The sequence below is a fragment of the Gossypium hirsutum genome, chromosome A09 (assembly GCF_007990345.1).
Source record: "Gossypium hirsutum isolate 1008001.06 chromosome A09, Gossypium_hirsutum_v2.1, whole genome shotgun sequence".
Classification (NCBI taxonomy): Eukaryota; Viridiplantae; Streptophyta; class Magnoliopsida; order Malvales; family Malvaceae; genus Gossypium; species Gossypium hirsutum.
The window spans coordinates 83,312,158-83,338,787 of record NC_053432.1 but is presented as its reverse complement, the minus strand read 5'-3'; the positions used below and the strand labels follow the sequence as shown (position 1 = coordinate 83,338,787).

At 36.1% G+C, this 26,630-nt stretch overlaps 4 protein-coding genes across 6 annotated transcripts in view; all 4 read right to left on the bottom strand.

Moving 5' to 3' along the window:
- Nucleotides 1-256: 256 nt before the first annotated feature.
- LOC107944224 (protein arginine N-methyltransferase 1.1-like) lies at nt 257-3,620 on the bottom strand. Its single transcript, XM_041076247.1, has 9 exons — nt 3,591-3,620; nt 3,047-3,293; nt 2,671-2,681; nt 2,151-2,306; nt 1,847-2,017; nt 1,539-1,770; nt 1,262-1,377; nt 969-1,119; nt 257-851 (listed from the first exon to the last, which is right to left on the bottom strand). The coding sequence occupies exons 1-9, from the start codon at nt 3,618-3,620 to the stop codon at nt 646-648; spliced, it is 1,320 nt and encodes a 439-aa protein (XP_040932181.1). The 3' UTR covers nt 257-645.
- Nucleotides 3,621-5,368: 1,748 nt separating this feature from the next.
- Nucleotides 5,369-7,383, bottom strand: LOC107944221 (1-aminocyclopropane-1-carboxylate oxidase homolog 1). Its single transcript, XM_016878042.2, has 3 exons — nt 6,745-7,383; nt 5,849-6,170; nt 5,369-5,776 (listed from the first exon to the last, which is right to left on the bottom strand). Exons 1-3 carry the CDS (start codon nt 7,260-7,262, stop codon nt 5,522-5,524), a joined length of 1,095 nt encoding a protein of 364 aa, XP_016733531.1. The 5' UTR covers nt 7,263-7,383; the 3' UTR covers nt 5,369-5,521.
- An 845-nt stretch (nt 7,384-8,228) lies between these two features.
- LOC121203209 (1-aminocyclopropane-1-carboxylate oxidase homolog 1) lies at nt 8,229-10,588 on the bottom strand. Of its 3 annotated transcripts, none has more exons than XM_041077261.1 (4): nt 9,940-10,487; nt 9,732-9,836; nt 8,756-9,077; nt 8,237-8,674 (listed from the first exon to the last, which is right to left on the bottom strand). In XM_041077261.1, exons 1-4 carry the CDS (start codon nt 10,455-10,457, stop codon nt 8,423-8,425), a joined length of 1,197 nt encoding a protein of 398 aa, XP_040933195.1. In that variant the 5' UTR covers nt 10,458-10,487; the 3' UTR covers nt 8,237-8,422. The 3 variants fall into 3 exon arrangements, with proteins under 3 accessions (XP_040933196.1, XP_040933195.1, XP_040933197.1); XM_041077263.1 differs by having other exon boundaries at nt 8,540-8,674; nt 8,791-9,077; nt 9,940-10,477; XM_041077262.1 differs by lacking the exon at nt 9,732-9,836 and having other exon boundaries at nt 8,229-8,674; nt 9,940-10,588.
- Nucleotides 10,589-11,995: 1,407 nt separating this feature from the next.
- Nucleotides 11,996-26,630, bottom strand: part of LOC107928514 (1-aminocyclopropane-1-carboxylate oxidase homolog 1-like) — a 41,510-nt gene continuing 26,875 nt past the window's right edge. Inside the window, exons 2-3 of the mRNA XM_041077264.1 lie at nt 12,483-12,804; nt 11,996-12,401 (exon numbers count right to left, since the gene is read on the bottom strand). Of these exons, the coding sequence (XP_040933198.1) occupies nt 12,150-12,401; nt 12,483-12,804 (574 nt within the window). The 3' untranslated portion in view covers nt 11,996-12,149. The remainder of the gene's footprint in view (nt 12,402-12,482; nt 12,805-26,630) is intronic.

The following is a 26,630-nucleotide window of genomic DNA, read 5'->3' as shown; positions in this document are numbered from 1 at the left end:
TTTTATTTATATTTGCCGTTATTTTTTTAAAAAATGAGTAAATTTGTAACTTAATTTTTATGTTATTGAATTTTACCACTAAAATTTAAATTTTATTAATTTTTGCCACTAACTCTTATTTTTTAGTTAAACTCTTATTTTAAATTTATATTGAATTTTTATTTTTTAAATTACAAATATCTTCATTTAACTTAACGAGTAAATATAATTCTTGACTTTCCTTTCTCATCATCTAAACAAAAGCACAATAAACAAATTGTCAAAAAGAAACCCAAATCCAATAGTTGGGAGATTCAAAAGCTTTCTCCAATAATGTGTTTCTTCTATAAGAAACAATGCTTATAAGCAGCTTGTCAAAGCTCAAAATCTATTTAGTCCTATGTAATACATCCAATGTCATTTGTATATATGCTCCCTCACATCAGCACAAAACACAAGACTCAATATGAAGCATACATGAGAAGAAAACAGTTGGATTGAGTTAATGAAGTACATGCATCTTATGTGTTTTTCTTTCTCAGGGAAAACCTTTCGAGAAAAAAGAAAGTAGAAAATGAATTAAAAAAATGTTGGTGAAACATTTGAGGAACATGCAAACAAGGTATCCTACAGCAAGTAGTGGTGATGAAATACTCTGCAACAAAATCAGCGCATCTTATAGAATTGAACTCTTGAAACCACACAACGTCGTCCGCTCAATGAATATTTAACCATTATATCAACGTCTCGGGGATTCTTCTTGTTTGGTGCAACAGTCATGCTCTCAATTATTGTCTCCCCTTCACAGATGGTTAACACATCCTCTAGATATAGGACTGTTTGCTTCCAATGGGTAGCTCGCGATCTTGGTCCTGCATTTTGTATTTGCCATTAGCCAAGGCAAAGTTCTTCTAGGCTGGCTTGCTGATTTCTATTCGTAGATAAAATGGAAAGGACAAAGGATGGAGAATTTTGATGTAGATACAAACCTGTAGAGAAACCCATCAATTTGTGGCATTTGGTAAACGAAACATCAAAATATGCAACGAAAGCATGGATGTAATCATCACGCTCTGCAATAAGCTTGAAAGGTACAGTGAAAGAAGCGTCCCCAAGAACCATCTTAGAAATATCCATTGTCTGAAACCAGAAAACCAAAATAAATAATTCAGTTGTACTCCAAACACATTATTTTGTAAAATAATTTCCAATAAGTGTTCATATATATAGATACCCAATGATATATACATACATACAGGAATATGCTTGTGTATTTTCTCACCTTGAGAAGGTGGCAATTTGTTACAATTTGTTTCTGGTCAACCGTGTCAACAAGAGGTTCCATCATAGCTTGCTTTTTTATACAACTCATGTCAAAGCCATAAACATTATTCCAAACTGTAGCAAGATGATGCCATGTAGAAAAGATGGGGTATATATAAGAATACAAAAAGTTGAATTGCAATGAAACACAATAGAAAAACTCGTTGAAAGTTATACAAATACATATGAACATGAATACCTAGATTTATATCAATTTAGTAGTCTGTTATACTCACATTCGATCTTGTCGTCTTTGTACTCGGCATCCTCAATTGCTGTCAAGTAAAGAGAAGCTTCATCTGGTAGCACAACTCCATCATCAACCTGACACGGGTGAAGGAATAAGAACTTTGATTGTAAAGAATGTAGCTTATAAGAACCCAACAAAAGTTTTGCTTTGATGAGCAAGAGTAAAAATAAATTTAAAAGGCCCAGCCCGTTCACCACACGAAATAATAAGGAAGTAAACTGCTCAAGAGAGCTTGACATGATGATGGAGTTAAATTCTCAATCAATTAACAGTTATAGCAGGAATCTAAGCTACTTTCTGCAAATCATAGCATGCAACAGAGAATTTAACTAACAAAGTAGCTAGCTGCCCCCAACCACACGAAGCAATACAAGAAGACACAACAATTTTAAAAACTTCACCATCAGGCAAGCCATTTGTTTCAACAATTTGTTTAGCCATGTCAGCCATATGGGAGCATTCAACCTAGGAAAGGGAAAAATATGAACAGCATTTGACAAATAAGAGATAGACGCCAGGAGTGTAAGAATTTGGTCAGACAGATTATTAACAACACATAAAACAGAAACAGAAGGAAGATGTAAACTGGAAGTCATACAGCATAAACATGTGCCGCCCCTGCTTTTGCACAAAACAGGGACAAAATTCCAGTCCCAGCTCCCACGTCAAGAACTACTTTGTTCTGGAATAGAAACTTATTCCGATAAATAACATTTTGATATGTCTTGGTTCGCACTACATCTTTAAGCATTTCCTGAAATACAAGGAATAGCAGGTTAACACAGAGGAAAAACATTTCACAAAAAAAGAAGAAATGAAAAAGTTACGCAACCGTATCAAAGTCTTCTACTGAAACCAAGAAAACAAACGCAGAAATCATTTCCAGAAATTTAAGTAAAAGATTAAGTTAAAAAAAGAAGACAGTTTTTGGATAGTAACTGTGATGCATTAATTCATGTATGAGCTTAAACAAACAGAAAAATTACAACCAACCCTCCAATCATAGATATTCGGCACCCAATAGATCACAAAATAATGGTGACTGAAGCAGAACCATTCCATAAATAAGTCGACAAAAACGAAACAAGATTCAAATGTCCAAGTTGTTGCACACTTACTTCATGAATACCTGCACATACACAAAAGAGGGGACAAAGATTTAGAGGAAAGTGCTCACTGGAGATAAATACAAGAATGTATAACTTGAAACATCAGCGAACCCAATGCCCTACCTAATACCAACATGCTAGCCCCATAAACATGCAACCAGTGAACCACAAATTACTTAGATATAAATAAACTATTGAACTCAACAAGCTCTAACTTTTGCGAAGATAGAAACTTTCTTCTCACATTCGAACCTTCTTCACAAAAATGTGAAAGGCAACACTAAGAAATCCTCACATTCTCATTGTTTTCTAATCAACAAGAAAAATCAGTAAAAAAACTTCAAAATTGAATCTTGGAAAAGAGGATGAGAAGCAGAAAATATACCGAAGTGAGAGTAAGAATCGAAGTAATAATCAGCACTGGTTTTATCATCTTCGCCGTCGCAACCGAAAAACGAAATGTCGGGCTCTCCCATAGAAACATATTCACTAGCTTTGTCAACGGCGATGATTGAATCATCGAGATTGGAGCTGTTGCTGGCGATTTCCTTGTCGTCGGCGTCTCGGAAGCGAATGTTAGCTCCTTCGAAATTATTCGAAGAGTTGGTCGAGGTTTGAGTTGTGTTGGGGATCTAGAAATGGAGAGAGATAATAAAATACCAGTGCCATGCCATGCCCACCACACGTGAAAAAACCTATATAAAAAAGAGAGGTAAAAAAGAGAAGGAGAAAAGGCGATGAGAGTGGAGAAGAAAGCTAGAAGGAAGAAACAGAAGACGTGGATTTTGGGTAAAACAGAAGCGGGAATGGGGAGGGTAAAACAGGGACCAAAACTGAAGCAGCGCCTAAACTGAGCTCAAGGAAGGGATTAGAAATCAGTGGTTTTCACCGATTAGAAAGGTAAAGGATTACACCCGTATTAGCAATACATCAAACCAAACGATGGAGTACAGCCGCATTAGGTGGGGCCCACCGATTAGGGATGTATTGGCTATGCCAATACACCAAACCAAACATGGTGTAATTTTCTTAGTTAAGTAGCGTAAAGGGAGGGGGTTTTTGTTCTTTCTATCCACATGCGAGTCTTGTAATAATTTTCAAAGCTTGGTGTCTATGTCCATTGAATCTAGCATTGCATGCACTTTTTCTACTTCACAACTACTATAGAAATTAGAAAAGCAATCAGCTAGGGGACTTAACCTACAATGGATTATATTTAAAGTCAAAGATAGAATCTTATATTAAAGCACTAAAAATCCAACTTGTTTTTATTTGCCCATTTCGGATTTAAATTAACAGTTTAATTTAGGTTTGATTATATTTAAATTTAAACTCATTTTTTTAATAATTCATTGATTTAAATTGTTGAAACATTAATTCATCTTCTACAAAACTCCATAAAGATAAAATTATTATACAAATTACTTAAATAATTTTGATAGTTATTAATTATGTTATTCCAATATCAAATTCGATAGAAGAATGCAACACCTGCGTGTAAAAAATATATTAAAATAGAAATTTATAGAGGGAATTCCATCCACATGCAAATATAACGAGTCTTGGATAGATTAGATGGAAATTTTCAATATATAATTTGATTATAGATTAGTTCCTCCATACCTGCTGTTAATTAATTTAATTTTTATATAACAAAAATTATTTATATTAATTTAAAATAATCGATAGACCAATTATCTGAAAGAAGTTTTTTTTTCCCAAGCCAAGAAACGAGAGAAAAATTCACTAACTACATATTCTCGTTTCATATAAGTGTTGTTTTTTACCCTTAAAATAATATAGTTGCTAGTAATTAATGGTAGTTGGAATTGAATTGAATTAACCAGTTTAATCAAATATTATTAATTTAAGTAATATCCAAAAATTAAAATAAGAAATTGTATAGGTTGAATGAAATAAAAAGTCATTTAACTGAATGTAAATTATTTTAAATATTTAATTTAAATTTTATAATTTATAAAATCAACGTTTGTATTCCTATTATTATTATTATTTATTTGTATGTATTGATTTTTTTTATGATGTTTTAATTTTTTGAAATAATTAATTTTGCAATGATTTAATTGGTTGAAATGAAAAACTAATAGTTTGACCACCAATTTGATTTGCAAATATAATGGTTCATGCTTCATTTTCGAATAGGCCAGGGGCCATACTGGCTCAGGTAGCCCAAGAAAATTTTAAAAAAAAAAAACAACTATAAAACAGATATGGTATGCAATGTGAATAAGACATTAATGGTGCAAACTTTTTGATCTGGGGAAAGCCAATCACAAGCTAGTAGAAAAGTATTAATGAAGACATTAATGGTGCAAACTTGTTGATCTGGGGAAGGCCAATCAAAAGCTAGTAGAAAAGTATGAATGAAAGGGATGCCCTTTAATGCTGATTTAGAATACAGATCAAAAGTACCTAAAAGTCTATCTTACTTGTCTTGCCCTTTATTCTTACTGATGGAATGTAATCTAATTCATAGTGTAGGAACATCCATAGTACCTTTTACTGATGAAATTCTTACCATGCGTAGACTTAAAGGGAGATCACAATGGTCTAGGCTACACTTAGTCATGTTCCATGTTTGTAATTTTCATTCTTTCAATCACCAGATATTAGATAGGATAAGATAAAATGATGAGGAAAAAAATACAACATAATAAAAGAAAATAATACAAATATGACATGAATGTTTTTAAATTTATATGGTACAGATTATTCATTTATCGAAATTTATGTAAAATATAAAATATCTTATTCTTATACAGACAAAATATAGAACACACATAAGAAAACACTGTTTTATTCAGTTTGATATTCTAATGGCAAATTAATAGTTTTAACTTCACAGCTTGTAGTAATCTAAAGGAAGCTTGTCATCATCAAGCGAGCTTGAAAAAAACTTGGCAAAATATTCATTCAACAAAAACTCTTTGTATCGAGGAGGATTTGCCTCTGATTGTAGATCTTTGATTGGCCCAAATGGCTTGTCAAGCAAGCTAGCATGTCCTGAGAAAAAACATGGTACTGAAATTCTGGGTCCGACATGATTGGCAATTGCCCTATGCTTCACACTCTTGAACTTCTCATTTGATAAAACCTGTCCATGAACAACATAAAAACAGTCAGTGACTAAACTATTGGGACAGTTTTTATGTGAATTGAAGCTAACCTGAAGAAGATCACCAACGTTTATGACCAAACCGCCTCGAATGGGGTGGACGTCAAACCATTGATCATCATGAAGGACTTGGAGGCCACCAATATGGTTCTGTAGAAGCACTGTTAATATGCCTGCATCTGCATGTTTCCTTACCCCTAAAGTGAGTTCAGGTTGAGGGCAAGGGGGATAGTAATGGGCCACTATGCTACACCCTTTACTACATCCGATTGAGTTAAGGTAGTCTGGTTGAAGATCAAGTGCCTCTGATAGTAACTCAAATAAAGTTTCTCCTAATTTTTTCAAATGCTTAATATACTCCATTGTTGATTTTCTGCAAATTTAATAAAACCAAAGAAAAAAGCCCAATGTAAATTTGGAAATTTTCTACTAATATATATGGTCCTATATTGGATCAACACCCCTTAATTACATAGTTTTGGTTGGTAACAATTATAATGCATATTACATATTTCAAAGTCATTTTTTAGAAAGTTAGAAGTATTGATTATTTGGAGACAGCAAGCCCCGAAAATATGTTTTACATCTTTCAGTTTTGACTCCAAATTATTTTAAGAGCGACACGAAGTTCACAAAATAATAAACGGCATCATTGAGCATATGTGCTACAACTTGATCTATACATGCCCTTAAATGTCTAAGGCATAGATTCAAACTATACAAATGGCAAATGGTTCATATTTTTTTTAGTACACACAATTTAATTTAATGAAATATTCTGAATATTAAGTGAATTTCAATAGAATCGAGATACAAAACCTCAACTTAATACAATATCATATATATTAAGGGATCCGCGAACCTTAAATAGACCACAATTCAAATATTTCTCTTGAAAAACTCGAAAATCACATGGGGTAAAAAACACCGAGATAGCGGTTAGTTACCTGCAGACCGGTGGCATTTCGGAGGGGTCAGGATCAAAATCAAGCAAAGAGAGTTGCAAAGTGTCCTTCCAATCAAGAGCTTTTGAAGTATAAAGATCAAAGTTAGAGAGGAATTTCACTTTCTTTGCACTGTCACGGCTATATATCTCCTTCTTCAGCTCCAAATCTTGTTCATTAAACAAACGTATGCCTTCAATCATTTCATCCAAAACACTTAATGGGATCCCATGGTTTATCACTTGGAAGAAACCCCATTCCCCTGATGCAATCTTAACTTCGTTTACGATCTCCTGTCGCCGGATACTGTCTCCGATGTTGCTTACATCTATGATCGGGACTTCAATGGTTTTCTGACTGGAATTCAGTTCGTCGGCGGCAAGGTCCTCGGATGGTCGAACGAAAATCTTGGGGATGTTAAGTATTCCGGCGTCGACGAGTCCTTTAACACCAGCTTTTGTGTCGTCGAATTGCTTCAACTCTTTGGTTCTATCGTAATCCACTGAGGTTTCGGTTGCCATTTTCTCTGCTAATTGAATTGCTTTTTTCTTTTTCTTTTAAAATCTCCACAAGTGGTTGAATGAATTAAAAGCCCGACTTTTAGTTGAATCAATTTAGTCTGATTTAATTTAATATATTACTAAAAAAACATACAAATTAAAAGGTTAATTTACTTATAGATCATTGGTGAGTTTATCTTTTTATTTTGAACTAGTCGAAAAGTTTTTATTTAAATTATTTTTGATTTTTTTAAAAATCTGTTTCAAGTAATGATTCGACAATTAGTATAGTAAATTAATATTCATTGACGAGTAGGACATACCTTATATCCAAAATGATTTGATGGTCAATGTCGAAGATTAGAGAACAAAATTGTTTAAATTTTGATTTACAGATTATGACGTTTAAAGCTGTTTCATGAGAAAAATTAAATTGTGGAAGAAAAGGGAAAAAAACTTTCGATTGATGCACACAGTGCGAAGAGAAAAGACCATACCCTAATGACTTAAATGAAAATTTATTAATAGTTAATAATTTAGTGAACTTATATGGAATATACCTTAAAATTTTTAAAAATAATCTATTATGTATTTATTTGTTGTTGAGGTAGTAGTTGGAAAAAGTAGGATTTAAAAATATATATAATTTATTATATAATTAATTTTATTAAAAGGTGATATGTGAACCACAATGACTGAAACTTAATTTTTTAATTAAATTATACATGTTATGTAACATAGCAAAAATATTAAAGATGATAAAATGCAATTCAATTTATATTATAAAAGCATTTGTGATACTTTTGCCGATGAAATCTTTGTCATAGGTAGACTTAAAAGGAAGATCACAATGGTCTAGACTAGACTTGAAATGATAGTCATGTTTTTTTTTAGATATTTAAGGACATAGCCATGTTTTTAAGACTAAATAATGTGGGAAAAAAATACAATGTAATAAGAGAAAACAATATGAATATATGTATTTCTTGAAACCAATATAATTCAGATTATTTATATATCAATATTTATGTAAAATATAAAATATTTTAAATACGCTTTATTATACAAAAAAAAATACACTACACAATAGTTACTAAGTTTGTAATACAAACTAAAACACACACAAAAAAAAAAGTTCTACTCAGTTTGGTATTCTAATGCCAAATTGATAGTTTATAGCTTCACAGCTTGTAGTAATCTATAGGGGGCTTGGAATCAAGTGAGCTTGAAAAAAACTTGGCAAAATATTCCTTTAACAAAAACTCTTCATAATGAGGAGGATTTGCCTCTGATATCAGCTTTTTGATTGGTCCAAATGGCTTGTCAAGCAAGCTAGCATGTCCTGAGAAAAAACATGCCACTGAAATTCTAGGTCCGATATGATTGGAAATTGCTCTGTGTTTCACACTCTTGAACTTATCATTTGATAAAACCTACCATAAACAACATAAAAAGAGTCAGTAGCTAGTCTATTAGGACAGATTCATATAGATTTGATGTGAATTGAAGCTAACTTGAAGAAGATCGCCAATGTTTATGACCAAACCACCTCGAGTGGGGTGGATGTCGAACCATTGACCATTGTGAAGGACTTGGAGGCCGCCAATATGGTTCTGTAGAAGCATTGTTAATATGCCAGCGTCTGCATGTTTCCTTACTCCTAAAGTGAGTTCAGGTTGAGGGCAAGGTGGATAGTAGTGGGTCACTATGCTACACCCTTTACTATATCCCACTGAGTTAAGGTGGTCTGCTTGAAGACCGAGTGCTTCCGATAGTAACTCGAACAATGTTTCTCCCAATTTTTTCATATGTTTAAAATACTCCATTGTTGATTTTCTACAAATTTAAACAAGCAAAAAATACCCAATGTAAATTTGAAAATTTTCTATTGAATATGGTTCTATATCGGCTAAACAACCCTTAATTTTGTGGTTTTGGTTTGGTCACAATTCTAAAGCAGACTACACATTTCAAAGTTATCAAAAAATTTCAATTTTTTAAAGAAATCCTTCAATATGTTAAGACCATAGTTTTGGCTCTTAACTCCTTTAAGAGATGCACGAGGTTCATAAAATGAGAACATTTCGTTAGATTAAGTTGTGCGCTTATCGAGAAAATATAGTTATTGGCCAATAGTAAAGTTTGAACTCAAGCCCTAAATAGCACCAATAGACATATATGCTGCCACTTTATCTATACATCCTTTAGGAGTGAGTTCAAACCTTAGTAACCACAAATGGAGTAAAAGGATTATAGAGATCCTTTACTAGGAATTAAATTACATTTTTGCCCATTCTATTCAAAAAAGGGTAAATTAGTCCCCATACATTATATCAAAGAATAAATTAATCTTTTCTGTTAAATTTTTTATCAGAAAGACCAATTTACTCTTTGATCGAATATATAAAGACTAATTTCTTTATTTTTTTTTAGTATGGAAGGAAAAATGCAATCTAACCCTTAATATAAACTTCTCTATGGTAGTTTTACCCGACAAATGGTAACCATTTTCTTTGGTGGTACATAGATCGATCCAACGAAATGTTCTGATTCCGTGAATCTTGCGCAGCTTTCAATGAAATCAGGAAATAGAACCTCCACTCATGACAATATCGAACATGTTAAAGGGATCCACAAGCCTCAAATTTACAACAAATTTCTTTCGAAGAAGTAACGAACTAAGATAGTGCTTCGTTACCTGCAGACGGATGGCATTTGAGAAGGGTCAGGGTCAGAATCAAGGAAAGTAAGTTGCAAAGTGTCCCTCCAATCAACAGTTTCTGAAGTATAAAGATCAAAATTTGAGTGGAATTTCACTTTCTTTGCACTGTCACGGCTATATAACTCTTTCTTCAACTCTAAATCTTGTTCATTAAACAAACGTATCCCTTCAATCATTTCATCCAAAACACTTAATGGGATCCCATGGTTTATCACTTGGAAGAAACCCCATTCCCCTGATGCAATCTTAACTTCGTTTACGATCTCCTGTCGCCGGATACTGTCTCCGATGTTGCTTATATCTATGATCGGAACTTCGACGTTTTTGTGGCCGGAATTCAGTTCTTCGGCGGCAAGGTCCTCGGCTGGTCGAACGAAAATCTTGGGGATGTTAAGTATTCCGGCGTCGACGAGTCCTTTAACACCAGCTTTTGTGTCGTCGAATTGCGTCAACTCTTTGGTTCTGTCATAATCGACTGAGGTTTCGGTTGCCATTTTCTCTGCTAATTGAGTAGCTTTTTCTGTTCATACAATATTTGAAAAATGGAATCTGAGAACTAAAATACTACTTTACTTGAAGATAACGATCTCCACTTGCCCCAATGGTTGGATGTGTTAGAACACCCATTTTTTTAGTTTATTTAGTTTAATTTTAAATTAATAAATTATTAAAATTCATAAAATTTTAAAAAGTAAATTATACCCAAGGTCGTTAAACTATTGTTATGTTTATATTCTGATCATTTAATTTTAAAAAGTTATAAAATAGTAACTGAATTATTAAAAAGTTGTCATTTAAGTTACTAAACTGTTTGAAAGTTTTTGTGTAAGTCACTCAAGTGTTAAGTGTTTTTTTTTAAGTCCAGCTAGTAACCTCTAACTAATTATTTGATTATTGGTACGGCGAATCAATGTACATTGACAAATAGAATAACATATTTTAGATTTAAGTCAGTCTAACAATCAATATCAGAAATCGAAGAAGATAGCTCTTTGGATTTCAGTTTGTAAATCCGCAACATTCAAAGTTATTTCATAAAAGAAAAATTGAACTGAGAATGTGAAAGAGAACTTTATATTGGTACTCGTTATGCGAAAAGAGAAGGTCATACAATAACGATTTTAACAACCCAATTATTTAAATAAAAATTTTCAAATAGTTTAATGATCATTTTGTAACTTTTTAAAATTAAATGATTAAGAGATAAATTTATTAATAATTTTATAAAAGTCTAATTTATTTTAAATTTTTTAAAAATAATCTATGGAGGTGGTGGTATAGAGAAAGTATGAATTTATAAATTTTATATATAATTAATTTTATTAATAGGTGAGATGTTAAGTAAAATAACTGAAACACATGTTCAGTTAAAATCACATGTTGCGTGTCATAGCAGAACTAGGAGTGACTGGTCCTAACTTGTTTTGTAATGGAAAACAAGAATTTACTAATCCAATCCTTGTATTATCCCACGTGATAAACAAGGATCTATATATTATATTATTCGAGGTAATAACTACAGTTTTAATAAAATTTATGGTCAAAAGAAGAAAAAGAAAGTCAAGAACCATAAACTATGAATTAAGTCATTGATGTGGAAAGTATAGCTAGAAAATTTTTGATTGAATGGGAAATATAATATTTAGGAATTTAATTGATTGAAGATGAGAATAATTAGTGAAAAAGTAGATGAAATCATTGCCATTAGTAGATTTAATGGAGATTATAATTAGAATTGAATTTAGAAATATTGTTCATAGGATCGAAATTTAATTATAAATTTTTAAATGATCAAAATATATTTTTATAATTTTATTTTTATAAAGAGATTAAATTGTATAATTCTCATTTTTGTGGGCTAAAATCCTACCTGTCACCCTTAAATTTGTCTCTAATAAGAATGATTTAAGTTATAACAATAAAAGTAAGTTGTGGAATTATAAGTTGTCTTGAACCTTGATGTTGTAAATATAAAAATATTTATGATACAGATAATTTATGTATCAAAATTTATCTAAAATACAAAATATTTTAAACACATTTATAATACAACAAAATACATAAATAACTCCACTCTCCTTGTAAATATATAAATAGAGTTCTATTACAAATTAAAACACACACAAAATCAAAGACATTGTTTTATTCAGCTTGGTATTCTGATGGCAATTTGATAGTTTATAGCATCACATCTTGTAGTAATCTTTAGGAGGCTTGTTATCAAGCGAGCTAGACAAAAATTTGGCAATATATTCCTTTAATAAAAACTCTTTGTATCGAGGAGGATTTGCCTCTGATATCAGCTCTTTGATTGGCCCAAATGATTTGTCATGTAAACTAGCATGTCCTGAGAAAAAACATGGTACTGAAATTCTGGGTCCGACATGATTGGCAGTTGCTCTATGCTTCACACTGTTGAACTTATCGTTTGATAAAACCTACCATAAATAACATTAAAATAGTTGGTGGCTAATCTATTGGGATGATTAAATATAAAGTTGATGTAAATTGAAGCTAACTTGAAGAAGATCGCCGACGTTTATGACCAAACCGCCTCTAGTGGGGTGGACGTCGAACCATTGACCGTCGTGAAGGACTTGGAGGCCGCCCATATGGTTCTGTAGAAGCACTGTTAATATGCCTGGGTCTGCATGTTTCCTTACCCTTAAAGTGAGTTTAGGTTGAGGGCAAGGTGGATAGTAGTGGGTCACTATGCTACACCCTTTACTACATCCGATTGAGTTAAGGTGGTCTGGTTGAAGACCAAGAGCCTCTGATAGCAACTCAAACAAAGCTTCTCCCAATCTTTTCATATGCTTAAAATACTCCATTGTTGATTTTCTGCAAATTCAATCAAACAAAAATAGGAAAAAAAAAACAATGTAAATTTGACAAAATTCTATTGTAATATGGTCCTGTATTGGCTAAACTCTCATTAATTATATGGTTTTGATTTCGTCACATAAATTTAAACTAAAACTTTTAGAAGTCTTTGAAGTGACATCTGTTCGAAAAGAACAAACCTCTCAATACATTTAATATTATTTCATAATGAAGTTTTGTTTCTCGACTTCATTGAAAGTTACACCAAATTCACAGAATGAGAACGACACATCGAATCGGGTCGTACGTGCCGCACAACCACTTACCAAGGAAATAGTGATCATTTTCCATTAGTATGGCATCAATGGGCTTAAACTCAACCGATGACAAATTGCCACCATTTTCTTTTGTAGCACACGATTCGATCCGACAAAGTGTTTCGGCTCTGTAAATTTCATACAACTTTTGACCGAATTGATATGCAAATTCTTGACCTAAGATAATACTGGATGTGTACGAGCCCATTTTGCCCGGGCCCATACCAACAAAATAACCCAAATAATAAACCCAAAAGTAACAGCCCATTTACAAACCCAAACTCTGACCCAAAATTTAAACCCAAACAAATTAAAACCCTAAAAGCCCAATCAGCCCACAACCACGTGCACCACCCACACCTGACACACCTGCAACAGAGACAAAAACAATAGCAAAAGGAAGCATGCGAGGAATGGGGAAAAGAATAAACAAAAGAACGAAAACAAAAATAGGAAATGAATGTTTTATAGATCGGCTTTAAAAAGCCAAAATCGATCACAAAAGGGGGGATGAACGCTCACTGGGCACAATATACGTTTCTGCATACATACATAAACAAAAAAAATCCAGTATAAAGGTGATCTCTAGTTTTTTCTTCCCTCTTTCTTTTCGGATCTATTTTTGGTTTGTTAGATTTCTTTTAATTTATGGATCGACACCAAGGAAAACCCAATGATCTCTGAAATGAAGAGATTTAGGTGAGGGTCGAATGTTCTTCTCAACTTTTTTCTTCTTTGTTTTTTGTTTTATTTTCAAAGAAGCAAAGCACAATTTAAAGTTTTTTTTTTAAAAAAAGGGAAATGAGATGGATTGGTTTACCAGATCTCCATGATTGCAATCTTCACAGGCAAAGGTTGGGTTGTTGACCGCACGTCGTCGGCCATTAGTCCAATATTGGCTCGTCGTCTGCTAGCCAAATGAAACCCTATCATTTGGGGGTTAATGGCTGCTACTACTTCTAAAAAAATGGTTGAAATTAGATTATGTTTGAAGGAAAGAGGGTTTAAAATCCTTCACAAAGCCACGCGGCACTGTTTATAGCAGTAAAGGTCTGCGCATTGGCCCAAAAAAGTGAAATAGATTTGCACCATTTTGTTAAATGGCAGATTTGCACGTTAGATCTCCCTCTTGCGCGAGTCTTCAATTTGTGCCCAATTGGCTTACCTTGTATTTTAAAATTTGGCCTGCTAATTTGTGCATCATTTCATTTTGATCTGCGGTTCATTAATGCATTGTGGATGCGAGATATTTACAAATTCAGTCCTCCTACATTTATGTGCATTGAGCATTAATTCATTTTGTAATTGCTTTATTTGCAAATTATCTTCCTTATTTTTACTGTAAGTTTAATTTGGCCTTGTAATTCTACGATTGGTTAATTTTTAAATGCATTTAATATGTGTAATACCTTACCATGAATTATTATTTCTTGGTATTTAGTATATTATTTAAATTATTATTAAACATATATTTTGTATTTATATTTAATTTGCATCCATTAGTAAAGTTTTAATATTCTTATACATATAGATTTTAATAAGTTTGTAATTAATTGTGTTTTTTTTAAAAAAATTATTATGTATATAATTTATGATAAAATTAGGTTAATCCTATAATTCATATTTTAATTAAATGATATTTTGACATATAATTACTTCTTACGTTTTTCACATGTATAGGGCACATATTAAATTATTTTTGCTATGGTACATGTTATTATTTTCATATAACTTTATGTAGATATTTTTCTATGTATATATATTCTCTTTCAAAATTATTTATGTGAATAACATTTTTAAATCATTCATTGTATCTTATATTATCCTTATGTTTTTTATATATATATTTTGTTATTTATATAACGTATATGTTTACTTCTTTTTTATACAATATTAATTTCATTCTTTTTATCAATAATTATACCCAATGTTTATCTGTATATAAAGATTTCATAAATTTACTTTATATATTATCTTATATCATATTTCAAGTCAAACTAATATGTTTTAAGCTATTTTTATAATCAATCATTTAAAAATTCTTTAAAACGAAGGCGATGTGCGATATTTGGCAATTCGCGGAATCGTGCCCTAACGTGTTGGGTTACAATTTCTCGTTTGCTTAAAATAATCAAATATCCCTTCAAAATTTCACGCATACCTTCTAAAAATCATTTAAAACGAAGGCAATATTCGGCGTTTGACAATTCGGGAATCATGCCCTATCGTGCTGGGTTGTGATTTCTCGTTTGTTCAAAACAATCGAATATTCCTTTAGATTTTCATTCATGTTTATTAAAAACCTTGAAAAAACGAAGGTGATGTTCGATGTTTGGCGATTTGAGAATCGAGCCCTATCGTGCTGGGTTGTGCTTTTTCATTTGCTCAAAATAATTGAAGATCCCTTCAGAATTTCACTCGTATTTTCTAAGGTGAGGCAATGTTCGATGTTCGGAAATTCGAGGAATCGTGCCCTACTGTGCTGGGTTTCGGTTTTTTGTTGGACCAAATAGTTGGGCATCCTTTTGTGATTTTCAAATTATAAATTTGCGGTCATCGAAACAAGAAGATTTTTGACAATCAACTCGGGTCACTCGAACGTTATTAGAAAAGAACCACATTTCCAAAACATTTTTATCTTCGACACTAAGACACTAATTAATCAACTAGGTACCAATTTTGGGCGTATCGAGGGTGCTAATCCTTCCTCGTGCGTAACCGACTCCCGAACTCATTTTTCTGAATTTCGTAGACCAAAATCGTTGTTTTAATAAAATTAAATCATTTATTAAAAACAATCACTTTTTGAGGTGACCCGATCACACCTTGTCAAAAAAGGATTGGTGGCGACTCCCGTTTTCATTCTTTTTTTTCAAAATCCAAGTCGACCCCGTTTTCATCAAAAAAATGGTGCTAACAGCTTGGCGACTCCACTGGGGAACAATAAGATGGTCAAGCCACGTGTTGATTATTTCTTGTCTTTTTGTTGAAAGTGGAAAATTCGATTTAAATTTACGATCCTTTCATTGCATCTCTTTTGTTTTGAGTTATATTTTTTTTATCGTGTTTTGTATTTTATTTTATACCTCTGCACATTGCATTGCATGACCGCTGGTCATACCCTTTTAAGTGGGAGTGAGAAACTACGCCTTCGTGAGGTTTTCACCTCCGCATGGGATAGTGAATCGCTTCCGGGATACATCCGTACCTATGTCTTCGTGAGATTTTCATCTCCGCATGGCCATAGGGAAATGTATTCCCCTGAACTGAACTCGGTCCATATGAGCCTATAATGGGTGAGGATCGAGGAATCTGTTGGTTCAGGTACCCTTACTTTAGAACCAAACCACATATAGCGAGCCATAAGAACCCACCGAGATTGAGCTATTCCAAACCCTAGTGCTTACCGAATAGATGCTTTATTTATTATTGTTTACTTTAAATCCTAGCTCTGATTTGCTTTGTTTGTGATTGCATGGCATTTTCATTTCAAAAGAGGTGTCGATTCACGTTCAGTATAGATAGAAAGCTTATCATGGAAAAGAGGTTTCTTGATAAAGTAGAAGACAATGCAGCTGTACGAGCGTGGGCTGAGACGATGTGGAGAGAGAAAGGCGATAGTCTTGCAGAAGGGTACGTATCAGAGTTATGGGACTTCACCCGTATCAGCGTAATCCAAAATGATCTTCGAGAAATGAAGGAAATATGGGATCAATGGGACGATGAGACCAAGCAGATGTTTTACTGTGACTACGGGGACTTGCCTTACCTACTTGGTGTCAAAGTGGACAAGCATTTATTCCGAGCCCTAGCCCAGTTTTGGAATCCTGCTTACAGTTGTTTCACTTTTGGAAAAGTGGACTTGGTGCCCACCGTGGAAGAATATACGACCTTGCTTCGGTGTCCAAAGATTCAAATTGACAAGGCCTATTCTAGAGCTGCTAGTGTCCCGACATTATTAAAAAAATTGATGAGCATTACAGGGATGAGCGAACAGTGGGTCGCTGCCCGAATCCAACAGAAAGGAGACAGTAAATGCGTTCCTTGGAAAAGCTTGCGAGATTTAGTATTAGCACACCCTGATGTGAAGAAAAGAGTGGATGTCTTCGCTCTAGGTATCTATGGATTGGTAATTTTCCCTAGAGCTTTAGGGCACATAGATGAGGCCGTCTCTGATTTGTTCGATCGGCTTAGTAAAGGAGTCACGCCCATCCCGGCAATCTTAGCAGAAACCTTCAGATCTCTAAGCGCATGTCGAAGAGCAGGGGAGGGAAGGTTCATCGGATGCGCACAGCTACTATTGGTATGGTTCCATAGTCATTTTTGGAAGGTGGAAAATGTCTCTTATCGAGCCTTCTCAGAAGGCTATTCCCCATTGAAGGAACAAGTTGCTACACCAAGACGAGACGACATCACGGAAGAGAAGTGGATGACGATTCTCCAAAATCTTCAGGAGGATGACGTTGAATGGAAAGCTCCTTGGATGGTACCCGACGAGATCCTGTATCGATGTGGTGATTTCGACTGGGTCCCTTTACTCGAAATTTAGGGAGCTGTCGGTTATGCCCCTTTACTCGTATTAAGACAATATAGATCGAGACAGTTCATACCAGCAACACAAGGGCTGGCTCAATGTGAGTTTTCTTATAAGGATGAAAACTACAAGAGAAAAATTCGAGAAATATCTAACGCTTGGAAACAGGTTCACCGAATGAAAAGATTTACCGTAGGAGCGATGACAACTCCCGAATATTATGGGTGGTGGAGTAAAAGAGTCAATGACAACATCCCTAAGCCGAGGGAAGATTGTGTTCAGTCTATATAGGAGCATCTACAAGTAGTTCCGTCAGAATTAGAGATCATCAAACGAGACTTTGAGAAAATAAATTCTGAGTTGGAAAAGAGGATAGAACAGCTAGAAGAAGAAAGAATGCATTTGGGATTAGACATCGATATCCACAAGCTAGAAGCCGAGAAATTAAGGAAGGGAAAGAACAAGGCTGAAGAGGATTTGGATAGTCTAAAAACAGATTACAAGAAGCTGCGATTGTCAATGAGAACTGTCGGTTTGGGTAAAACGTCAGAGCAGTGGCGACAAGAGATCAATGAGGAAAAGAATAGGGCCGATCAGTGGGAAAAGAAATTTCAAGATGCTCGAGCTCGAGAAAACCTTTGGAAAGGAGTTTGTTAGAGTGCCGAAATGAGAAGGCAAGATTAAAGGCTAAGGTGGCAGAGCTAGAAAAGTCACTTCACTCGTACCGTAGTCGCAACTCCATGATCGAATTAAGAGCGAGCCTAAATAAGATCGAAGAACTGAAAGGAAAGATTGGGGAGCTTGAGGACGCATTACACAATTCTGAGCTACGAATGGAGCTTCTTGAGAGGAGTAATGATCAATGGCAAGAACAATTCCATCATTCTCAAAGTCAGATTAGAGATAGAGATTACGTTATGGGCAATGCTGTGACTCAAGTGCGGGAAGTGGCTGATCACCTGCAAACATTAGCAGTTCAGGCTGATGTATTGAGTTTAAAATATGAGTCAGAATCAAGCCGAGGTCGAGATTTAGCTTGGCTTCTTAGGAAGGTTAAGGCTTTAAGTATAAAGGCGAAGCCGTATATGTAATTTATTTTATGTAAAGAGATTTGCTTTCTAGTTTAGTTTTCTAATGAAATTGAATTCGAATCAATGCCTCTTTCTGCATTCATCTCATACATTTGCATTACATCATATGCAGTAAGTTTCATAAAATGACCCTAATAAAATTAAATTATGAAAGTTACCCTGGAAACCAACAAAAATCTAATCAAATATCACTACAGTACTCGTCGCCAAACAAAAGCAATGGATCAAAGGTTGGAAAGATTGGAACAGTTGCAACGAGAGATGCAAGATCAGATGCATGAACGACTGGAAAAAATCCAGCAGGACATGTTAGAATCCCAGAACACCGTTATGAACCAATTAAAGCAGTTATTGGCTGGAGGGAATAACAAAGGAAAAGACCCCTTAGTTGATGCTGGGGAGGATAACGATGACCCTGTTTATCCTCCAGGTTTCACCCCAACTAACATCCAAGCACAACCAGAGGTGTACCCACCGAGGGTACCGGTTACCATTGGACCTCAATATCTAGCTGGTACCTCGGTACCAGTGCATTTTCAAATGGGCTCGGGTTTTAATCCCGGGGATAATCCCACTAATCCGGTGGTCTCGGACCTCGATGACGTGGCAGAAACAGAAAAAACAAGAATGAACCTGCCAAAACAACTGGAGGACCGATGTAGATGGTTAGAGGAAAAATTTAGAGTCATGGAGAACATCGACTACCATCGCGGGGTTGACGCCAAGGATCTGAGTTTGGTCTCTGATTTAGTACTCCCACCTAAGTTCAAAATGCCGGAATTCGAAAAATATAATGGGACTAGTTGTCCTGAAGCTCATATAACTATGTTCTGTCGAAGAATGACAGGATACGTCAACAATGTTCAGCTGTTAATCCACTGCTTCCAGGACAGTTTGATCGGATCTGCAGCCAAATGGTACAACCAACTGAGTCGTGCTAAAGTTAGTTCATGGAGAGACTTGGCGCAAGCTTTTATGAAGCAATACAGTCATGTAATGGATATAACACCCGATCGAATTACGTTACAAAACATGGAAAAAAAGCCTAGCGAGAATTTCAGGCAATACGCCCAACGATGGAGAGAAGTGGCAACACAAGTCCAGCCACCCCTTTTGGAAAAAGAGGTCACCATGTTGTTTATCAACACTTTGAAAGCCCCGTTCATCAACCACATGTTGGGGAGTACTACCAAGAGCTTCTCGGATATGGTAATGTCTGGTGAAATGATTGAGAACGCGGTAAGGAGCGGTAAAATTAACACGGGGGAAAACTTCAAAAGACCAGCCCCAAGGAAAAAAGAGGGCGAAGTAAACAACGTAAGCACATATAGCAAGAGCCATTCAAACCGATTACTGTTGGCCCTCCAAAAATGATAACCACTAGTCACCAAGCCCCCTCAAGGCAGGAACCCAACACGAGGCCTAACACAAGGACTAACACAGAGAGACTTCAATTCACGCCCATTCCAATAACATACGGGGAACTGTATCAGAAGTTATTTGATGCACACATAGTATCTCTATTTTATCTAGAGCCCATGCAACCTCCATATCTCAAATGGTATGACACGAATGCCCAATGTGAATACCATGCAGGGATACCAGGGCACTCAATTGAGAACTGCACTGGGTTTAAAAAGGCGGTGAAAAGGTTCATTAAGATGGGGATTGTGAAGTTTGACAACCCATTAGGACCCAACGTAGCAGCGAATCCGTTACCCGATCATGCTAATAAAGGGGTAAACGCAATAATCGAATGTGGGAGAAAGAGAATCAAAACCGACATTGCAAAGATAAAAACCCCATTGAGTTGGGTTTGGAGACAAATGATAGAAGGAGGTCTCATCAAACAAGATTCAAAAGAAAGGCCCGAAGGAACGAAGACGTAGTGCGAGTTTCATGCTGAAGAAGACCATGACATTCAAAACTGCATTGAATTCAAGGCCATGGTACAAAATCTGATGAACAACAAAGAGCTAGAATTTTATGAAGAGATCAAAGGACTGGAAAAAGGAGAAGTTTATGCCTCGGAGGAGGGGCCTACGGGAAAGGCCCAAAATCACCCGGTGGTGATTATTTCAAGGCCAACAAGCACAGGATCTGGAATACAACTGGCGCCAAGGGTCATAATCCAAAAACCTGTAGCCTTTCCTTACAAGGATAGCAAAAATGTTCCTTGGAATTACGACTGCAATGTGATGATCACGGGAGAGGAGAACCCGATAAATGCTTCAGAAGAGGGTAATGACGCAGGCTTCTATACGCGTAGTGGAAAACGTTACGACCCGGGAAATACAAAAAGGGAGCCTGTAAAAGGAAAAGCCTTGGCGGTTGAACAAGATAAAACGAAGATGACCGAAATTGAACCGCATATTAACATACCGGTGACTGAAAATGAGGCTAGAGAATTCCTAAAATTCTTGAAGCATAGCGAGTATAGCGTGGTGGAACAACTGCATAAGCAACCGGCTCGCATCTCAGTGCTCGAGTTACTTCTAAGTTCAGAGATACATCGTAATGCGTTGATAAAAGTGCTAAATGAGACTTATGTCGCTAAAGATATCTCAGTGAACAAATTGGATCGCCTCGTGACAATGGATCGGCCCTGAATGTTTGACGCCTGTCCACATTAAACAGGCTACCTGTGGATAGTTCTCACATGAAATCATGCCAAAATATAGTGAGAGCATTTGATGGCACTGAGAGAAAAGTGATGGGAAGAATCGAGATACCTCTATTGATTGGTCCAAATACATACGAGGTAGACTTTTTGGTAATGGATATTAAACCATCTTACAATTGCCTATTGGGGAGGCCTTGGATCCATTCCGCAGGGGCTGTACCATCGTCACTTCACCAAAAGTTAAAATTGGTGATAGAGGGTCGATTGGTGACTATAGGTGCAGAAGAAGACATCATTGCATCAGTCACCGATGATATACCATACATAGAAGCTGATAGTGAAGCGATAGAGTGTTCATTCCGATCATTGGAATTCGTAAATGCCACATTTGTCATTGAGACGAGCAAAATCCCAGAGCCTAAGATATCCAAAGCTACGTCAATGAGCTTATAGCTAACGATGGGAAAGGGAGCATTGCCTGGAAGAGGATTTGGAAAATACCTCCAGGGAAGGGTTGAAGTACCGATCCTAGTTAACAAACAGGACCGTTATGGTTTGGGATATAAGCCTAATGCGAGGGAAAGGAGGAAGGAGATGGAGAAAAAGCAAGAAAAGAGAAGAGCACATTTGGGCGGGATAGAAGTCAAGTGGGGACCGATAACCTTTCCCCATATATCCAAGACTTTTGTTTCAGGGGGAATTGTCCACCCTGAAGAGAATGATGAGGTTACAGAAGGAAGGATTGAGAGGTTGGACATTAATGCCATATCCGCGGAAGAAAGGGTGGAAAGGAATTTATCGGGCATTGGTCCTTACGAACCTGGAAGTGTTCTGAATAACTGGACTGCAGAAGAGATCCCTGTAACATTTAGAACTAATTCAGAGTAATATTCAGAACACTTGTTGCCCTAAGCATGGGGGTGATAAGAATCTTTGTAAAAGGCACATGTCCAAAATCTAATTTCAGTGAAAACTTATCATTCAGTTTCATCTTGAGCAAATATTCTTTCATTCTTTTCATCCCCTTTATAATCATACTATGCATACAAGTATTCTTAGATTCTTTTATTTGGGCCTCCATTTGTTCCAATAACAGGTCTTCAGATATCAACGAGATGAGCGACTCTGTTACTAATTCAGAGTCTCTATTTGAGCAAGACATGAGTATAGATGATCCTCAAGATTTTGAAGGTGACCAAGACAGCGTTTTATCTCCGGATTTGTTAAGAATGATGGAAGAAGAAGAAAAACAAATTCTACCCTATAAGGAATCAGTAGAAGTTGTGATCTTAGAAGAGGGCAGAGAGGTAAAAATTGGCGCTTGCATTGCCAAGGAAACAAGGCAAGACCTTGTTGAGTTGCTTCAAGAGTTTAAAGATGTCTTCGCGTGGTCCTACCAAGATATGCCAGGGTTAAGTACTGATATCGTGGTACACCGATTGCCTATAAAGGAAGAATGCAAACCAGTCCAACAAAAGCTCCGAAGGATGAGGCCCGATGTCTTGCTAAAAATAAAGGAAGAAGTTAAGAAGCAATTTGAAGCTGGTTTCTTATAGTGGTCAAGTACTCAGAATGGGTAGCCAATATAGTCCCTGTTCCTAAGAAAGATGGGAAGGTGCGAATGTGTGTGGACTACAGAGACTTGAACAAAGCCAGCCCAAAAGATAATTTACCACTGCCTCATATCGATACCTGGTAGACAACACGGCCGGATACTCACTGTTCTTTCATGGATGGTTTCTCGGGTACACCAATTAAGATGCTTTCTGAAGACAGGGAGAAGACCACATTCATAACGATGTGGGGACGTTTTGTTATAAGTGATGCCTTTTGGATTGAAAAATACGGGAGCAACGTATCAGAGAGCCATGGTAGCATTATTCCATGATATGATGCATAAAGAGATAGAAGTTTATGTTGATGACATGATCGCAAAATCCAGAACAGAAGGGGAACACGTGCAAGTTCTGAGAAAACTGTTTCTAAGGTTAAGGAAGTTCCAGCTAAAACTTAACCCAGCCAAGTGTACTTTCGGGGCTAGATCAGGAAAATTGCTAGATTCTTAGTCAGCGAAAAGGAATTGAAATTGACCCAGACAAAGTTAAGGCATACAAGAATTACCTCGCCAAGTACTCAAAAAAGTTCGGGTTTCCTAGGAAGACTAAATACATCGCTCATTCTTTCAAATTAATAAAAATTGACCCCTATTCCGTTCTTAAAAACAATCAGGTGTAGGATAGAGTGCCAGAAAACTTTGAAAAGTTAAACATTACTTGTCCAACGCCCCATACTGATGCACCTTGCCCTGACAAGCCACTAATACTATACTTGCAGTATTTGAGAATTCCATGGGGGGCGTGCTCGGCCAACATGATGTGTCAGGACGAAAAGAAAGAGTGATCTATTATCTCAGTAAGAAGTTCACTGAATGCGAAACGAGATATTCGCCAATTGAAAAATTATGTTGCGCATTGGTTTGGACTACTCGGAGATTGAGACAATACATGTTGTACCATACGACTTGGTTAATCTCAAAGTTAGACCCTCTGAAATACATGATGGAGTCAACTGCTCTAAACGGAAGGATGGCCCGATGGCAAATTCTACTATCTGAATTTGACATAACCTATGTGAATCAAAAGGCTGTAAAAGGGGCGGAGATAGCAGATTTTCTAGCAAGTAGAGCCCTGGACGATTATGAGCCTTTGAACTTTGATTTCCCAAATGAGGATCTGATGTATGTGGCAACTACTGAAGCAAGCACACAAGAAGCAATACTTGGAAATTAAATTTTGAGGAGCCTCAAATGCCATGGGCAACGGGATTGGGGCAGTCTTGGTATCTCCAAACGGTGATCATTATCCTTTCACCAGTAAACTAGATTTTGATTGCACAAATAACATGACGGAATATGAAGCATGTATCATGGGAATCCGCGCGGCTATGGAACGCAAAATCAAGGTACTTGAGGTATATGGGGATTCGGCATTGGTAATTTATCAGCTCAAAGGCGAATGGGAAACAAGAGACCCTAAGTTGATTAGTTACCGAAGGATAGTCCTAGAATTGATTGAGGAGTTTGACGACTCACTTTTTGTTACCTCCCACGAGACGAGAATCAGATGGCCGACGCTTTAGCTACATTGGCTTCCATGATCAAGTAAATAGACAGAGGATGTGAAGCCTATCAAATGAGCATTTATGATGCTCCAGCCCACTGTTGTAACATTGACGAGAAGAAGAAAAGGACGACAACCCTTGTATCAGGACATATTGCGATACGTGAAAAATGTGAATACCCAACCAAGCAACTGAGAATGACGAGAGAATGTTGAGGAGGCTGGCCATTGATTACGTCTTAGATGGAGAGATCCTGTACAAAAGAGGAAAAGATCAGGTGCTGTTAAGATGTGTGGACCGCTGTGGAGGCCAACAGATCTTGGAAGAAGTCCATGATGGTATTTGTGGAACACACGCTAACGGTTTCACAATGGCCAGACAAATCATGAGATTTGGATATTATTTGGTCTACCATGGAAGGAGACTGCATCAAATATGCTAGAAGTGCCATAAATTCCAATTTACGGAGACAAAATCCATGTGCCTCCATCACCTCTTCACGTCATGACTTCCCCATGGCCTTTCTCCATGTGGGGCATGGACGTCATTGGGGCCGATATCGCCAAAGGCTTCAAACGGACATCGTTTCATTTTTGTAGTGATTGACTACTTTACTAAGTGGGTAGAGGCTACTTCTTACGCCAACGTCACAAAGACAGCTGTCAGCAAGTTTTTAAAGAAGGAAATCATATGTCCGGTATGGAATGCCTGAAAGGATTATATCTGACAACGCATTAAATTTGAATAATAGCACGATAGCAGAGGTTTGTAGTCAATTCAAGATCAACACCACAAATCATCGCCATATCGTCCAAAGATGAATGGGCGGTGGAGGTAGCCAATAAAAAATCAAAAAGATTGTGGGAAAATGACTGAGACTATAGAGATTGGACGAGAGTTGCATTCGCCCTCTATGCTTATCGAACGTCCGTCGGACTTCTACCGGGCAACACCATTCTCTTTGGTTATGGAATGGAGCAGGCTACCAATTGAGGTTGAAATTCCCTCTTCCAAGTTTTTTCAGAACTAAAGTTAGACGAAGCAGAATGGGTCAATCCGATATGACAGCTGAACTTGATTGAAGAAAAGAGGTTAGAGCTATCCGCATGGTCAAATGTACCAGAACGAATGATGCGAGGCTTACAATAAGAAAGTTCGTCCTAGAAACTTCCAATGAAGGGGACTTTGGTACTGAAGAAGATCCTTCCCATTACAAAAAAGACTTCAGAGGAAGTGAATGCCAAACTGGGAGGACCTTTATGTAGTAAAAAAGGCCTTTTCAGGAGGGGCATTAATTTTAACTAGGATGGATGGCAAAAGCTTGCCCAATCCTGTGAATTCGGATTCAGTGAAGAGGTACTTTGCCTAAAAAAAAAAAAAAGAGAGGCTAAGGCGGAAAAAAACGCAAAGGGCACCTTGAGACCAAAGGGGTTGAATTTGAAACCCAGGAATGGGCAATTAAATTTTCGATCAAAGATGAGGCATAGAGTGTTTGTCTTTCCCGAATTAACAAGAGGAGAGATGCTACATCTTGGGGTACAAACCCAAAGTCTTCGGACTTCAAACCACAGAGTTTGTGCGGAAAACTCATGCTGCAATATCTGGGGGCACCTGTTTTTATCTTATTTACGATCTTAGCAAAATGCTATTTCGTTCATTTAGAGCTCTGCTCTCAATAAAAGTTCCATCTTATTCATTGTGATAATCTTTTTCATCATATCTCAGCAAAAATTTGCTATCTTGATTGATTATTCATTTCGAGCTTTGCTCTCAGCAAAATTTTATTTTGTCCATTTGATAATCTTTTTCAAGCATTTTTTCATTGAAATAAATGATTAATGGACTGACAATATTCAGCAGAAGGAGTTCTGCATATTACTCTGAAAGTTTCTAAATATACGAGGACCTGAAACAGGACTATTGTTTAGAACTGACCAAACTAAGGGTTAGAAGCATTGGAGAAGAATAGTCTAAATAGCGTCTATTTCTTTAGGTTTTCTGTCAAAGGTACTGGCTGAACAAGAAGGGTCAGTGATAGAACCTTTAACAATGAGAATGACAACCTAAGCATTAAAAATGGATCATTCTCACGACATTCTACAAATATACATACACATCTAGTTAGGAGCATTTGATTCATTCTGATCATGTCATCCTAA

Coding starts and splice junctions, on each gene's coding strand:
- LOC121203209 (XM_041077261.1), bottom strand. CDS start 10,457: ATGGCAACCGAAACCTCAGTCGATTATGACAGAACCAAAGAGTTGACG. Junction 9,837..9,939: donor CAAATGCCATCCGTCTGCAG/GTAACGAAGCAC, acceptor TCATGAGTGGAG/GTTCTATTTCCTGATTTCAT. Junction 9,078..9,731: donor AAATGGTTACCATTTGTCGG/GTAAAACTACCA, acceptor TTAAATTTGTAG/AAAATCAACAATGGAGTATT.
- LOC107944224 (XM_041076247.1), bottom strand. CDS start 3,620: ATGCGGCTGTACTCCATCGTTTGGTTTGAT. Junction 2,018..2,150: donor GGGCGGCACATGTTTATGCT/GTATGACTTCCA, acceptor TCCCTTTCCTAG/GTTGAATGCTCCCATATGGC. Junction 1,120..1,261: donor CAAATTGCCACCTTCTCAAG/GTGAGAAAATAC, acceptor TTCTGGTTTCAG/ACAATGGATATTTCTAAGAT.
- LOC107944221 (XM_016878042.2), bottom strand. CDS start 7,262: ATGGCAACCGAAACCTCAGTGGATTACGATAGAACCAAAGAGTTGAAG. Junction 6,171..6,744: donor GAAATGCCACCGGTCTGCAG/GTAACTAACCGC, acceptor TTAAATTTGCAG/AAAATCAACAATGGAGTATA. Junction 5,777..5,848: donor ACGTTGGTGATCTTCTTCAG/GTTAGCTTCAAT, acceptor GTTCATGGACAG/GTTTTATCAAATGAGAAGTT.